A 14,730-nucleotide genomic window follows, 5' to 3' on the forward strand; every position below is an offset into this window, starting at 1 on the left:
AACTCAGCTCTTAGGATGAGACTCTCCACAGTCTCTTCCCCACAGTTCCTTGTATCTGCTCCGTGATTCTCTTGGGCTCCACGGCCATCACCTTAGCTTCACATCCTTCACGGGAACCTCTAAAAATAGTCATCCTAGGGCGCCCTCAAACACAAAGAACCCCCAGCCTGGGTGGGCTGTAGGATAACAACTGGAGGAGAGGCCATAGAACAGAGAAGCTGCCATAGGCAATGATCCTCCAGGAGGTCGGATGGAAGAGGTGAGGAGGGAGCTTCTATCTTGGACCAAAGCATCACTAAGTACCATTCTTCATTACGATGTAGATAACACTCTGCCCCATCACTGCCCTTCCCCATGCCTGAGTTTCTCCATCATTCCAAGGAAGATAAAGGCCTAGTGCATTAGAATTTAACTTTCTTCAGAATTACTAGTATTAATTAACAGGAAGTTTAGCTTTGCGTCACTTATGGCTAGCTAAGAATAATACCTTACTTGTGGCATTGCCGTTTGCAAATCAAGTTTACACCATTTGATTTGTTCCTCTCAGTAACCCCTCAGAGGCTGTTACCTCTGTTTTCCTGGGAGTCAGAGGAGTCACATGACTTATTTAAGGTTACCTGGCAGTTAAAGAACAAAGCCAGGACTTCAATACTCGTGTTCCAACCCTCAACTCCGATGTGTTTTCCTCTTGCTGCCTTTCTGGGTTTGGGTAGATTGTTCTTACAAAAGCTATGATGCGCGGCAGATCTGCTGTAGATGGCAACGTGGCTTCCTGCTCTTTCTAGCTATCTTTTTTAAAATGCTTTTTGTGTCCTTCTCTACTTCTAATTGATCTGGACATCTCTGTCCAGCTTGCATTAATGAAGAGCTTAGCTGTCAAAGTACCAGAGCTTCACTGGCATTGGTCCTTCCTGAACCGCAGGCAAACACTTCATCACTGTCAGGACGTTCACCTCGGCTGGAAACATTGGAGAGGATGGGATCCTGAGCTGCACTTTCGAACCTGACATCAAGCTCAACGGCATCGTCATCCAGTGGCTGAAAGAAGGGACTGTGGGTTTGGTCCATGAGTTCAAAGAAGGCAAAGACGATTTCTCACAGCAGCACGCAATGTTCAGAGGCCGGACAGCAGTGTTCGCTGACCAAGTGGTGGTTGGCAATGCTTCCCTGAGACTCAAAAACGTGCAACTCACAGACGCTGGCACCTACACGTGTTACATCCGCACCTCAAAAGGCAAGGGGAATGCAGACCTCGAGTATAAGACTGGAGGTGAGTTGCTTCTGCAGGGTCGGGGAAAGGGAGGACCCAAAGACAGCCGAGAATAAAGGGCATGAGTTTCTGATGAAATATCATGGTGTGTTCATAAACGACCAATATCAGACCAAAACTCTCTCAGTTCTGTTAGCAGTCATCTTGTTGTTATGCCCAAGACCATATCAACTTCCAAAAGTGACCTACTATAATAATATTGGGACTTAAAATATTGTGTTCTAGTCTCGCACCATCTTTGAATTTCTAAGTGTATTCCCAAATATATCCCGCCCCCACTCTCTCTGTCTCCCCAGGGTCTCATCTTTATCCCTAGGGATCCTGCAACTCACTATGTAGACCAGGTTAGCCTTGAACTCACAGAGATCTGCCTGCCTGTGCCTCCCAAGTGCTGGGATGAAGGACATGGAACACCACGCCTAGCTAATAAATGGAGACTCTTTAAGGCAGGCCCTGACGTTGCTACTAAGAGAAGCTACCACCTGTCCTGGAATATTTCTGTACTAACTAGGCCAAGCCCACACCTGAAATGAGTCCCTCCAGAGACTCCTGACAGTGAGCCACTTTAGGAGAGGGCCAAAAGGAGCAAACCAAAACAACGCTGTCATACAGACTCAGTACCACCACCCCAGTGAAACTCACACTGCCTTGCCAACACTGTCTAATGAATGTTTTCCGAAGCTATATACAAGGGAGTCAGATAAATGCAATGAGGAACAGGAAGATGGTTAATAAACAAAAGCGATTGCCCCTCCTTTCACGGTGCTTCCAGTACAGACCTTACAGAAGTGAAGGTCTGCCCAGGGGTAACAATAAAGAATAACAAACAACATCTTAAGAGAAGTAGAAAGAGAGTGACTGAGGGGTCCACAGGAAGGGAGAGAGCACACCCAGATGCACATGAGGGAAGGGATAAGGAGCCCCCAGGGAGAAGCTGGAAGGGGCCTTGCAGGAGGGGCGTAAAGTGGCCTGTGCTCCCTGGTCTAAACCAGTCTTTGTGGGCCTGTCTTTCTTTCTTTCTTTCTTTCTTTCTTTCTTTCTTTCTTTCTTTCTTTCTTTCTTTCCTTCCTTTCTTTCTTTTCTTTCTTTCTTTCTTTTCTTTCTTTCTTTTCTTTCTTTCTTTTCTTTCTTTCTTTTCTTTCTTTTCTTTCTTTCTTTCTTTTCTTTCTTTCTTTCTTTTCTTTCTTTTTAAAGAGGGAGCAAAGCCAATACTGCAGGGGTTTTCTTTAATTAATTTATTTATTTTTATTTTATGTACATTGGTGTTTTGCTATGGGTATCAGGTCCCTGGAACTGGAATTACAGACAGCTGTGAGCTGCCATGTGGGTGCTGGGAATTGAACCCAGGTCCTCTGGAAGAACAGCCAGTGCTCTTAACCACTGAGCCATCTCTCCAGCTCCTGTAGGCCTTTCTTGAACACCTGCTATGTATATGTAACACTACAAAGCATAGCCCTCGAGTCAGACCTGGATGAGGACAGAGACCCTAACAACACGAGCTCTCTGAGCCTCGGCTTCTTCATCTTAAGAGGGAGATTAGTGGGCACTACCAACAGTAAGACCAACTGCACGAACTTCAGTGAAACCCCTAAAACAGTGAGACAAGAAAGCACAGTACTGAATTATGAGTCGGGGTTTAAAGCACACACTTAGACACTTACAATGAGGAGATGAAACAAATTCCGTGCAGACAGAAATTCCAAATAACTTGCTTCCCTCTCCCCTTCTAGGAGGTGGAGGTGTCATTTGACAGTCTTCCCACTCAGCTCAGGCAGTGTACACTGGAGAAGTGAAGTCAACTTCCAAAGGCACCTAACACATGTTCCCTCACATCATCCGAACTTGGGTGTGGTGAGCTCCTGCCTTCTAGCATGCCATGTTGATGGGAGAATGGTCTTCCTCTCCAAAACCCACAACCTAACTCAAATCATGAGAAGAACATCCCATATATCCCAACAGAAAGGCACCCTACACAATACCTGACCAGCACTTAGAACTGTTAGAGCCATAAAAAGTATGGGAAGACTGAGAAAATGCCACAGTCCATAAGAACTTGAGGTGACGCAATGATTAAAAACACGCTGGTGTACAAGATGAGAATCTAGAACAACAACAGCAAAAACAGTGTTCATGGAAATGGGTAAAATACAAATAAAGCCTGGAGTTTAACAGTAATGCTGGTTTATCCATTTTGACAGGACAATGACTATTTACGAGGCTACATTAGAGGAAATTGAGTGAGAAATTTACAGGAATTCTCTCTTACCACATACTGTCTTTGAAACTTTCATGTAAATCTAAAATTGTTCACATAATGAAATCTATTTAAAAGCTAACTTTAAAAAATTAGTAAATTAGGACAGCCTGGAAAGATGGCTCAGTGGTTAAGAGCACTGGCTACTCTTTCAGAGGATTTGGACTTGGTTCCCAACATGCACATGGCAGCTCACAACCACCTGTAATTCCAGCTTCAGGGGATCTGATGCCCTCTTCTGGCCTCTACAGGCACTGTATGCACATGTTGCATATACACACAAGCAGACAAATACTCAAATACAATAAAATAAAAATAAATACATCTTTTTAAGAAATTATAAACAGGCAATGGTGGCACACACCTTTAATCCAAGCACTCAGGAGGCAGAGGCGGGTGAATATCTTGAGTTTCAGGCTAGCCTGGTCTACAGAGGGAGCTCCAGGACAGCCAGAGCTACACAGAGAAACTCTGTCTTGAAAAACAAAAAACAAAAAAAGAAAGAGGGAAAGAAATTAGTAAAATAATTCCAAAATTTAAAAGTTTTAGCATAGGTATAATAACAGATAACCATAGGATTATTTTGATGATCAAATAAAGTAATGCCTGGGATATACTTCTAGCACAAAGTATACTCTCACGACTTAGTTTCCCATACTGCCTCCTATGAATGTGTCCCCAACATGCTCCAAGCATGTACATCATATCCCCCTTGCTATGGCAGCTCTATGGTGAGTTCAAGGCCAGAGTGGGCTACATGAGACTGTCTCAGAAACAAACAAACAAACAAACAAACACACAACAGCGAGGGATAGGTTTCCTTTCCTTCACATTCAGCACCAGCCTAGCCCTGAGCAAAGAAGCAGCTGAATGGCTTAATAAATGACTGACTACCTGGGGGCCAGATGGCTCGGCAGGAAAAGGTGCTTGATATTCAAGCCTGTGTTTGATCCTGTGTCTTGGTTACTGTTCAATTTCTCTGAATAGACACCATGACCAAGGCAACTACGGGAGAAAGAGTTTATTTGGGACTTACGAGTCCATGATCATCACAGTGGCAAGCATGGCAGCAGGTCAGCAGACATGGCACTGGACCCATAGCTGGGAGCTTACATCTGATTCACAAGCACGAGGCAGAGAGAGCTCTAAGTTGGAATGGTGTGAGCATGTGAAACCTCAAAGCCCACCCCCAGTGGCACACCTCCTCTGACAAGGCCACACCTTCTAGTCCTTCTAAAACAGTTCCACCAACCTGGACTATGAGCTTATGGCGGCCCTCCTCATTCAAATGACCACATCATATAAAGACTGGAGAGGAGAACCAGCTCTACAGAACCATCCTCCAAGCTCCACAGGTGTGCTGTGGCCCATGTACCCTTACAATCAAAATCATCACCATTATTACAACAATTTTTAAAAGTATTGTGAACTGCCATTTTGTCATAATAATAAGCCCAGATCCTTAACATATTTATTTATATATTTGTTTGTTTGTTTGTTTGTTTGTTCTTCTCTCATGTATTACATCTATTCCTCTCCCTCCTCTCCTCCCAGACCCTCCCCACCTCATCCTCTCTCCCCCAGATCAACTCTTCCTCCATTTCCTTTCAGAAAAGAGAAGGCCTCTCAGGATTATCAACCAAACATAACAAGTTACTATAGACTAGGCACAGCCCCCCTCACATCATAGCTGGACAAGATGACCTAGCAGGAGGAAAAGGTCCCAAAAGCAGGCAACAGAGTCAGAGACAGCCCTGCTCCCACTATGGGGAGTCCCTCAAGAGCACCAAGGAACACAACCATAACATATTGTGTCACTCTGTTTTGTTGGAGGAGAAGGAATGTCTTCATTTCCAGATGTTACTTTAATGAGTAGCACTTCTTAGAATAAAACCAACAGCTGCCACTCTATCATGGATATAGATATCTGTTACAGATATCAGAGCTATAGTTTCTACCCAAGCAAAGTCCAGATCCCCATGGCAACAAGGCCTGTGCGTAGACTTCTGTGGTGACAGGTGAATCTGTTATGTTGTTTCTTTCTTTCTTCTTCCTCTTCCTTCTTTGTCTTAAAACATGAAATTCAGAAGCCTTCTGAGGTTTGGCCCTATTATCCTAAGACTTTTTCTTTCTTATCTCTCTCTCTCTCTCTTTTTTTTTTGATGACCCTTGTACATGGAGAACATTATCTATTATAACACTGATGTACATGACACTTGGGCCCCTGGAGTTTGTAGTACTGTCCGAAGGAACCATACACAAACATCACCATGGGGAATCCCTCAGTCACTTAAGTGATAGTAATGATTGTGGTTGGTTTTTGGTTTTGGTTTTGGTTTTGCTGGGTTTTTTGGTTTTTCAAGACAGGGTTTCTCTGTGTAACAGCTCTGGCTGTCCTAGAACTCACTTTGGTAGACCAGGCTGGCCTCAAACTCACAGAGCTCTGCCTGCCTCTGCCTCACAAGTGCTGGGATTAAAAGCATGTGCCACCACCACCCGGCTGACTGTTTTTAAGTCCTAGCACTATAAGGCTGTTTGTCTTTCCTTGACATTTGTCCTTTTTGACTTTTGACCCTGCAGCCTTCAGTGTGCCAGAGATAAATGTGGACTATAATGCCAGTTCAGAGAGTCTGCGCTGTGAGGCCCCTCGGTGGTTCCCCCAGCCCACAGTGGCCTGGGCATCTCAAATTGACCAAGGAGCCAACTTCTCAGAAGTCTCCAACACCAGCTTTGAGTTGAACTCTGAGAATGTGACCATGAAGGTTGTATCTGTGCTCTACAATGTCACAATCAACAACACATACTCCTGTATGATCGAGAACAGCATTGCCAAAGCCACAGGGGACATCAAAGTGACAGGTGCGTTTCCTGAGGCTTCTTGCCTCCCATGCTGCTGGAGATGAAACCCAGGATCTGGGGTACTAGTCAAGCACTCTATTCCTAAAGCATGCCTCCCCATGTTTTTCACATGTATTACTAGAGAGAAAATAATATGTCAATTAAAACTGAATTTACCTAATGTGTACCAGGACACGAAAAATCTCTAGTCTTCCAGATCCTCTAGAGCAGTGGTTAACCTGTGAGTCGTGACCCCTTTGAGACTGGAATTACAGGTGTGCAGCAATGCGCACCCACCTTTATGTAGGCTTCTGGTGATCTCAAGTCCACTCCTCATGCTCTCATAGCAAGCACCTTTAACCACTGATCCATTTCTCCAGCCCCCTGAGCTTTGAATTTGAAAATTTGAAAGGGGCATTTTTTCCAATTATGTTATTCAAATGACCGAAAAGCACATCAAAATGTGCTTCAGGGCATCAGTCATGAGAAGGAAGCTAAGTGAAACAGCAGGAAGCTAATCTCCTCAGCCCCCAGGCCCATTGAGATGGTCATCGGCACACCACCAAAAAACAAAACAAAACAAAAAACCAATGCACAGAATTAACAGGAGTTGGCGAGGAGGTAGAGGAACTGGACTACTCATGCACTGTTTGTAGGGCTGACGCTGGTACAATCAACAGAAAATGGCAAGCTCTAAAAATAGCCTAGCCGTGTGATCTGACAATCATACTTTTAGGTATAGCCGGGAGGGGGGGGGAGGGAGTCTTAGGGGCTGGAGAGATGGCTCAGAGGTTAAGAGCACTGGCTGCTCTTCCAGAGGTCCTGAGTTCAATTCCCAACAACCACATGGTGGCTCACAACCATCTGTAATGAGATCTGGTGCCCTCTTCTGGCCTGCAGTCATACATGCTGTATACATAATAAATAAATAAATAAATAAATAAATAAATAAATAAATAAATAAATAAAAGAAAAGTCTTAAATAAATATTTATATGCTCATAGCAATAGTAATACTATTCATAATAGTCAAGAAAATTGAAGCCTGAAATGTCCATTGATGACATAGATAGGAAATGTATAAAATGGATACAATACATTAAATGCACACAATGAAATACTAATCAGTCTGGACAGTTGTTCAGCAAGTATATATTTTGTGCCAAGTATGTTTATAGCACTTTTAAACCCCATGAGATACTTAGATAAATGGTACAAGTATCATTAACAAGTTAATCCCGGTATTAATATGGGACCTCTAAGAAAGAGTTGTTTCTTAGATCCAGATCAGAGCAGTAGGGAAGCAGAGTTCAAGACAGATTATAAAGAAGGAGAAAGTTGTTGCACAAATCCTAATTGGTCTTAATAAAAACCTGGAGCCAGACATCACGGTGAAAGCTGAAAGATCAGAGAAGCAGAGCAAGCCACAGCCACCACCTCTTACCTCACCAACTCCTCAGCCTGAAAGAGCCAGAGTTTCCTGTCTCCTCTCGCCTTATATTCCTTTCTCTGTCTAGCCATATCACTTCCTGTCTCAACCTTCCTAGTGCTGGGATTAAAGGCATGAGATCCCAAGTGCTGGAATTAAAGGCGTGTGCCACCACTGCCTGGCTCTGTTTCTCTTTTAGACTGGATTCATCTCATGTAGCCCAGTGTGGCTTTGAACTCACAGAAATCCAGATGGATCTCTGCCTCTGCCTCCTGAGTGCTAGGATTAAAGGTGTGTGCCACCACTGTCTGGCCTCTATGTTTAATCTAGTGGCTTGTTCTGTTCTCTGATCTTCAGGCAAATTTTAATTGTTCAAAATATCACCACAGAAAGTAAATGGCTTTGAGATATTAAGAAGATATTACCCATCACATGTAGGCTGGGGAAGCTACATTCCTGTTCCATGTATTTCATCCTATGGGGCAGGATCCCTGTGTGTATAACCAGCTTCCTTCCTCTTCCTCTCCCCTAGAGAAGTACCTCAGAGGCTGGACATACACAGTCTGGCTCCTTTCCCTTTCTCCTCTGTCACTACCCTGAAGTGCACATTCTGCTCTGTTCTCTAAGCCAACAGTGTTTTAGGGGCAGGATCTGTCCCAGAAGACAGAAGCCTGCCACACTCTGGTTCTGCCTGCCCCAGGGCAAGAGTCCAGGCTGCAGCCTACCTGCTTCCTACAAAGTGTCACCCTTTATCACTAGGTTTTTAAGCAGTAAAGGTGTTATTCGGGTCCTTCTGCTTGCCTTGCTTCTGTCTTCCTTTTCCTTGGCTCAGCCCTAAACTGAGGAGAGGATGTTATTTATTGGACTCCTCTGAAATCCGACAATATGGGGCTGGAGAGATTGCTCAGTGGTTAGGAACACGTACTGCTCTCACAGGGCACCCAAATTCAGCCCCAGCACCCACATGGGGTAGCTCACAACTACCTGCAACTCTAGCTCTGGGGGAATCCAACACCTAATTCTAGATCCTTCAGGAGCTGCACTCACACCTGCAGATACCCACAGCAGATATATACACATAAAAATAAAATAAATCTCTAAAAGATAACACCCAGTAATAGGTACTAAAAAATGTTTACTGACAGGTGGTGGTGGTGGCACATGACTTTAAATCCCAGCACTTGGGAGGCAGAGGCAGGCAGATCTCTGTGAGCAGAAGGCCAGTCTGGTCTACAGAGTGAGTTCCAGGACAGTCAGGGCTGTTATACAAAGAAACCCCTGTCTCAAAAAAACAAAGACCAAAAACAAAAATTTACTGAATAATTATGTTTTAACTGACATATTTGGTAACAACAATAAATCCAGATGTGAAACTTAGACAGAATTAAGCTAAAGAACTACATGTGTAAGTGAGGGTCGTGGAAGAAAAGGCCATTAGACTGAGTGGTCCCACTATATTTGCAGCTAACACTTGAGTGACCATGCGCCAGGCACCGTTTTAAGTCACGCAGAAATCCGTACAATAATCCTGGGAAGTGGGCCATTCTTATTTTAGCTTCCTTTGTAGAGGAAGAAATTGGAGCAAATGTGCATTGAGTTACTTAGTGAAGTTACACGCCTAATGAGTGACAGAGCTGGAATAGCTACAGGAGATTGGATTGTCTGGGAAGAAAACAGTAGAAGATGAAGTTGGGAAAAGCATGTCGAGCATTGAGGCACTGGCTTGGGTCCTTTGGTTCGCTGCTTTTTCACACAGTAGCCTTCACTGGTGAAGTTTCTCATTTGGCTGTGTCCTCACCGAATGGACCACAGAATGTCCTTGCTCCATAGAAAGGGGAGAGGAAAACCAAACTGCCCTTGTTGGAAACAGATTGCTCCATTTTTCAGCTGTTCTTTCCTCGTCACGAGAAGGGGACACCCAGCATCTTCTCTGCGGCTCTGAACTTTGTTTCTCTCTTTTCACAGATTCGGAGGTCAAAAGGCGGAGTCAGCTGCAGCTGCTGAACTCGGGGCCTTCCCCACGTGTTTCTTCCGTCTTTTTGGTCATCTGGCCACTCCTAGCTCTCTCCACTTACCTGATGCTAAGATGAGGGGCCTTAGCCACACAAAAGCATGCCAAGTTACTGGTACAGCAGGTGAGATAAAGCACAGAGGGCGTGGCGGATGGTTGTAGCCTGTGCCCTTAACTGCTGGGCCGTTTCTCCAGCCGTGGACTAATTGGTAGAAAACGGGGTCAAACCGCTCATCATCAGCCACAGGAAGAAACATGCACCGGTTAGGGAGGGCCTTTCTCCCAGCGCCACGAAAGGCAAAGGTTTGATAGTGTCTAGTACTGACCAAGAGCAGAATCCTGAGTAACAGGGACGAAAACCAACTCCACACAGTTCAACTATGTGTGCACATCCATCTGCTGAGTCACTAATGGACGCAAAAATACCTTTTCAAAGCAAGAGCTCTTAGCCCTAACTAATTACCCCAGATTTCACTGATATTTACAAAGCATAATGAAAGGCATGTAATCGCTGGGTACGGGATCTTTTTCCCACCCCACCCTAGCCTGTCCACCTTGGGTCCAGGTGACTCACCAGCTGGCCTCCTGCTGAGATGTGTTCTCTGGCTCCAATTACTAATAGAGCATTTCCATCTAAGTATTCTACTACAAGTAAAAAACTGAGCTGTGAAGTTCCAGTCGGCACTCCCACGTGAACTCTAAGGTCTTCCCACATGGCCTGACTCTCCATCTGGGGTGTGTGGGGGGTGGGGGGTGGTTTCCAACTGTCCTCTGTCCTTCCCGTCAGTGAGTTGCCATGGACCCTACCTACAGCATTTCCTCCAGGTCGTCTCTCAGACTGATCCCATTCCAGTTTTTAACCAGCTTATACCCAAGTTAATTCTAATTTATTTTATCTTCTGTACATGGGTGTTTGGGCCATGTCTATGTACCCTGTGTGTTCTTGGTGTCCAGTTGTAAGCTGCCATGTGGGTGCTGGGAATCAAACCTTGATCCTCTGGAAGAGCAGCCAGAGCTCTTAACCACTGTGCCATCTCTCCAGCCCTAGACTAATTCTCTCCCTGTTCCAGGTGATAGGAAACTAGGTACCAGAATGAAACTATTCCAACACTATTTCACCTTGGTGTCTCTTTCCTCACACAGAATAATGAGTCTGCATCAGAGCTATCGTCTTTGGCTGAGCAATCAGAGTCCTCTAACTTTTACACACACACACACACACACACACACACACACACACACACACACCCCTTCTGGTTTTGCTCTCTCCTCCCTGCCCCTTCTGGGAATTTTATTCGGCAGCAATTCATATCCATGACTTCCTTTATCCTTTCCTGGGGGCCCTTGAATCCCACATCCACCTGCTGTGGGATTCTATCTACTCTATCTACTATCTAGGTAAGGCACGTGTATGCCTTGCCTAGATAGTTACGATCTGGAGGCAGGCAGAGATCTGGTCAGTTTTTCTTCTCTTCCCTCTGTTGTTCTCTAAGCTCTTAAGACTGTGCAGTGTGAAAAGTGGATTCTTTGTAAGGAAACCTGCCAGCTCCCGTCACTTCTGATCCCATGGTTTTCTGCAGAAGGAGACTCCCCCAAGGGACTGTCCCTTAGGGACTTCACATGTGGAAAGGGTAACTCTATCTTCTCCCTTGATCCCTGTTTCCACTGTAAATGAGTCTTTCAATAAGCAGCAACTGGATAAAATGACCTATAGAATATAGTTTATCCATCCTTCCTCATATTCCCTTAGAGCAATAATTTTCAGCTTTTTTTTAAAAAAGTCATGTCATACATGTAAAAGATGATGTTCACATATAGCACACATCGAGTTACATACATACTCAGTTACCACTTGGTTCTCTACAGAAAGTAACTTTCCTTATGGAAGAATAACTTTAAACCAAACAGATTTTTTTTCTTGAGGAGATTTTGGTTTTTGGTTTTGTTGGTTTCTAAAGTACAGTAGATTTCTAAAGTACAGGGACAGATCATTATTTGAGACACACACTATTATTGGCCATGGTGTTTTAGGTCACACACTCTCTGGCTAGGAGTAGAGGCATACAGTACAGTGTCTTCCAACCTCACCCCAGGAACCTGTCCATCCTTCATCTCTTGGTTTCTATTCGTTCTCAGGACCTGCTTCTCTCCTGAGACTATAGCTGGATGGTCCTCCTTTAGTATAAAATTTAAGCCATCACCTTCCTGCAGCAGCCCATAGACTCCAGAAGAATAAGCCTGTTTCAAAACAGGAAGTACACTCACACAGAGGCAAGGGGAGGGGAGCTCTGGGTTCTCAGGAAGCATTAGCTGAGTGCCTCTCATGATGTCTTACTGCTGTTCTTTTCAGAATCCCAGGAATCTACAGAAATATTTTCCACAACATATGACCTAGTTTTGTATTTCTGGGAGAAAATGAATTCATGTCTAGAAGTCTGGAGTGAACAGACAGGAATAAGATGAAAAAAAAGAAAACAAAAGCAACCCACAGATGCCTCCGATAGGAACAAGATGGACCTAGACAATAATTCAACTGAACTAGAGTGTGGTAAAAGTGCTATTACAATGTGTAGGGTGGGTGTTTTCCCATGTCTCAGGGACCTCCCCTTACCCACCAGCTCCCGGGGAGTGAGAGGATGGGTTATAATGTTGCTCTGAAAGTTCCTGGATGGTTTTGATCGCCATATACTCGTTTTATATTCAGCACATTAAATATAGTGTACACTGTGAGAAGCAGCTAATCAACCACCACTTCACAACTCAGAGGTGGCAGCATCTGAGTGACAGGCCCAGTGATTCACTTCTCATTAGGATGCTTTCAAAAGTGCTTTGGCCTCTCCTCCTACCTGACAAATGCCAAAGATGTAGGGAGGGTGATCATAATTTCAGGGCAAACAAAATAGTTGAGTGAGGCTGATTTTCCAAATAATCTGAATAACTTCTCTCTCGAGCAAACAAATGCAACTTATTTCTCAGATGATTTGTGAATGGCCCAGGATAGGCACTCTCCTCATCCTGCTGTGTGGCCTTATGTCATCATAAGGTTTGAAGTTTCTACTTTCTATCCTGCATGGATAGCTGTGACCTCAGCTTCCATCCTCTGAGCACCGGGAGTGAAGTGGGGTGATTTTCCCTCTTCTTATATTTCATGTGACATTTGGCAAAGTAGAGAGACTAATTGCCACAACTAAAGGAAGAGAGAGAGAGCAGGGTTACTGGTGTCTAGAGGAAAGAGCTCAGAGATTATGTTCAACATCCTGCAATAGACAGGACATGTCCCGCTGAGAAAGACTTTATCCAGCTCCAAATGCCAACCACATCAAGGTTAGGAAATTCTGAATTGGAATAGAAAAGATCCAGAAAAAGGTGAGTGCAAGCAAGCCCATTTGCTTCTGACAGTGGGCATCGACTTCTGTCTCTGGCTACTGTTCAGAGAGCCAGATCTCTGCATTGTGTGACATCCTTCAGTGAACAGTTGGCAAGCTATGTGGGAAATTCTCCACGGGATTATCTTCAGCTCATTGTACTGCTGCGGTCCACTCCCTTCATTCTGTGCTACACAGTAAGTTTGGTTTAAATGCTGCCTGATTTCCATTTCAAGTTGCCTAGCTCTGGCTTTTTAGATCTCATGATCGTGTCCGGACAAAACACAAGTTAAGGCAACAAAAGTGGATCTTCCTTGAAATGCACAGAGACTTCAGGGCTTTGGGAGTGCTGTTTGTTTTTAGGGTGCTAGAGATCAAACCACTGAGCTACACCCCAGCCCACACAGATACTTCTAAAAGAAAATGGGGTAATGCCCTTTGAAATGAAGACTCGAGGAATGAAGCTTGGATGGACAGAACACGTTCTGCCAACCCCCTCCCCACGCTCATGTGTTGACCACTGTCTCCCTGGACTTTGAATCACGATGTCTGTATTTTGTTACGGAAATCTTGAGACCATTCAGAAGAATTATTAAATGCACATCCCCTACACTGCTGTCTGCCTGGTCTGTCACAGAAAGTGAAAACAGAGGGATGGATGAAAAAGCCATAGGACATGTTCTAAAGATTAACACCTCCCACAGATAACAGGCCATCCACAAATGTTAGTTGGTTAAATCCTCAGTGGAAAGGATGGGAATCTGTACGGGCTGAGTGTCTGGGTTAGTTACTTAAGGAAATTCCTACAGGCTTGTACCAGCCTAACCTGTTTCTATCAGGGAAAACAGTCATGATTCTTGATTTGAGATAAATTCAGGGGCGCGCGCGCACACACACCAACTGCACTAGCGTCACAAAAGACAACTCCTTTTTCTTGAGATGGGGGTCTCTCTCTATAGCTCCGGCTTTCCTGGAACTTACTGTATAGACCAGGCTGGCCTCAAATTCAGAGATCTGCTTGCCTCTGCCTCTTAAGTGCTGGAATTAAAGGCGTGCACCACTATTCCAAGCAAGACAACTCTTACTATTGAGGAATTGCCAAGTTTTAGGTCTAGAAGAACCTCAAAATCATCTTTTCTAGCCTCTTCATTATTCATATAAAGATCCAGGGGCCTATAGTAAAGTTCAGGTCACCAGCCAGCCTCAGGTTACATACTTTCTACTGGTCACTGGTGGAAAAATAGTATCTATGTGTTGGAGACTGACCCAGGACTGTTTGACCCAGGACTGTTGTGTCTTGAGTTTTCTGCTTCGTGGAGTCTTGCAAAAACAGGGCGTCCTTGGCCTAACCACCAAATTTACGTTTAGATAAACCACTTGGCATAAACTGTAATCGGCCAGCTGCAGAAGCCTGGGACCAAAGAAACACCCTACCCTGACCACCCTGACTTCTTCTCAAGAAAATTTTTCCACTCTCCCTGCTCCCCCTCCCTGCCTGAAATCCTGCTTATAAGCTGCAACATCCTGCCAATAAACGAGACCTTGATGCGACTCAGACTGACTC

At 44.5% G+C, this 14,730-nt stretch overlaps 1 protein-coding gene across 1 annotated transcript in view; it reads left to right on the forward strand.

The window, feature by feature from the left end:
* The window catches only part of Vtcn1 (V-set domain containing T cell activation inhibitor 1), a 53,615-nt gene extending 39,837 nt beyond the window's left edge, over positions 1 to 13,778 (forward strand). Inside the window, exons 3-6 of the mRNA XM_059265960.1 lie at positions 923 to 1,270; positions 6,105 to 6,383; positions 9,756 to 9,925; positions 12,152 to 13,778. Coding sequence (XP_059121943.1) covers positions 923 to 1,270; positions 6,105 to 6,383; positions 9,756 to 9,880 — 752 coding nt within the window. The 3' untranslated portion in view covers positions 9,881 to 9,925; positions 12,152 to 13,778. The remainder of the gene's footprint in view (positions 1 to 922; positions 1,271 to 6,104; positions 6,384 to 9,755; positions 9,926 to 12,151) is intronic.
* The last annotated feature ends 952 nt before the right edge of the window (positions 13,779 to 14,730 follow it).

The sequence above is a fragment of the Peromyscus eremicus genome, chromosome 6, assembly GCF_949786415.1.
Source record: "Peromyscus eremicus chromosome 6, PerEre_H2_v1, whole genome shotgun sequence".
NCBI classification, from domain to species: domain Eukaryota; kingdom Metazoa; phylum Chordata; class Mammalia; order Rodentia; family Cricetidae; genus Peromyscus; species Peromyscus eremicus.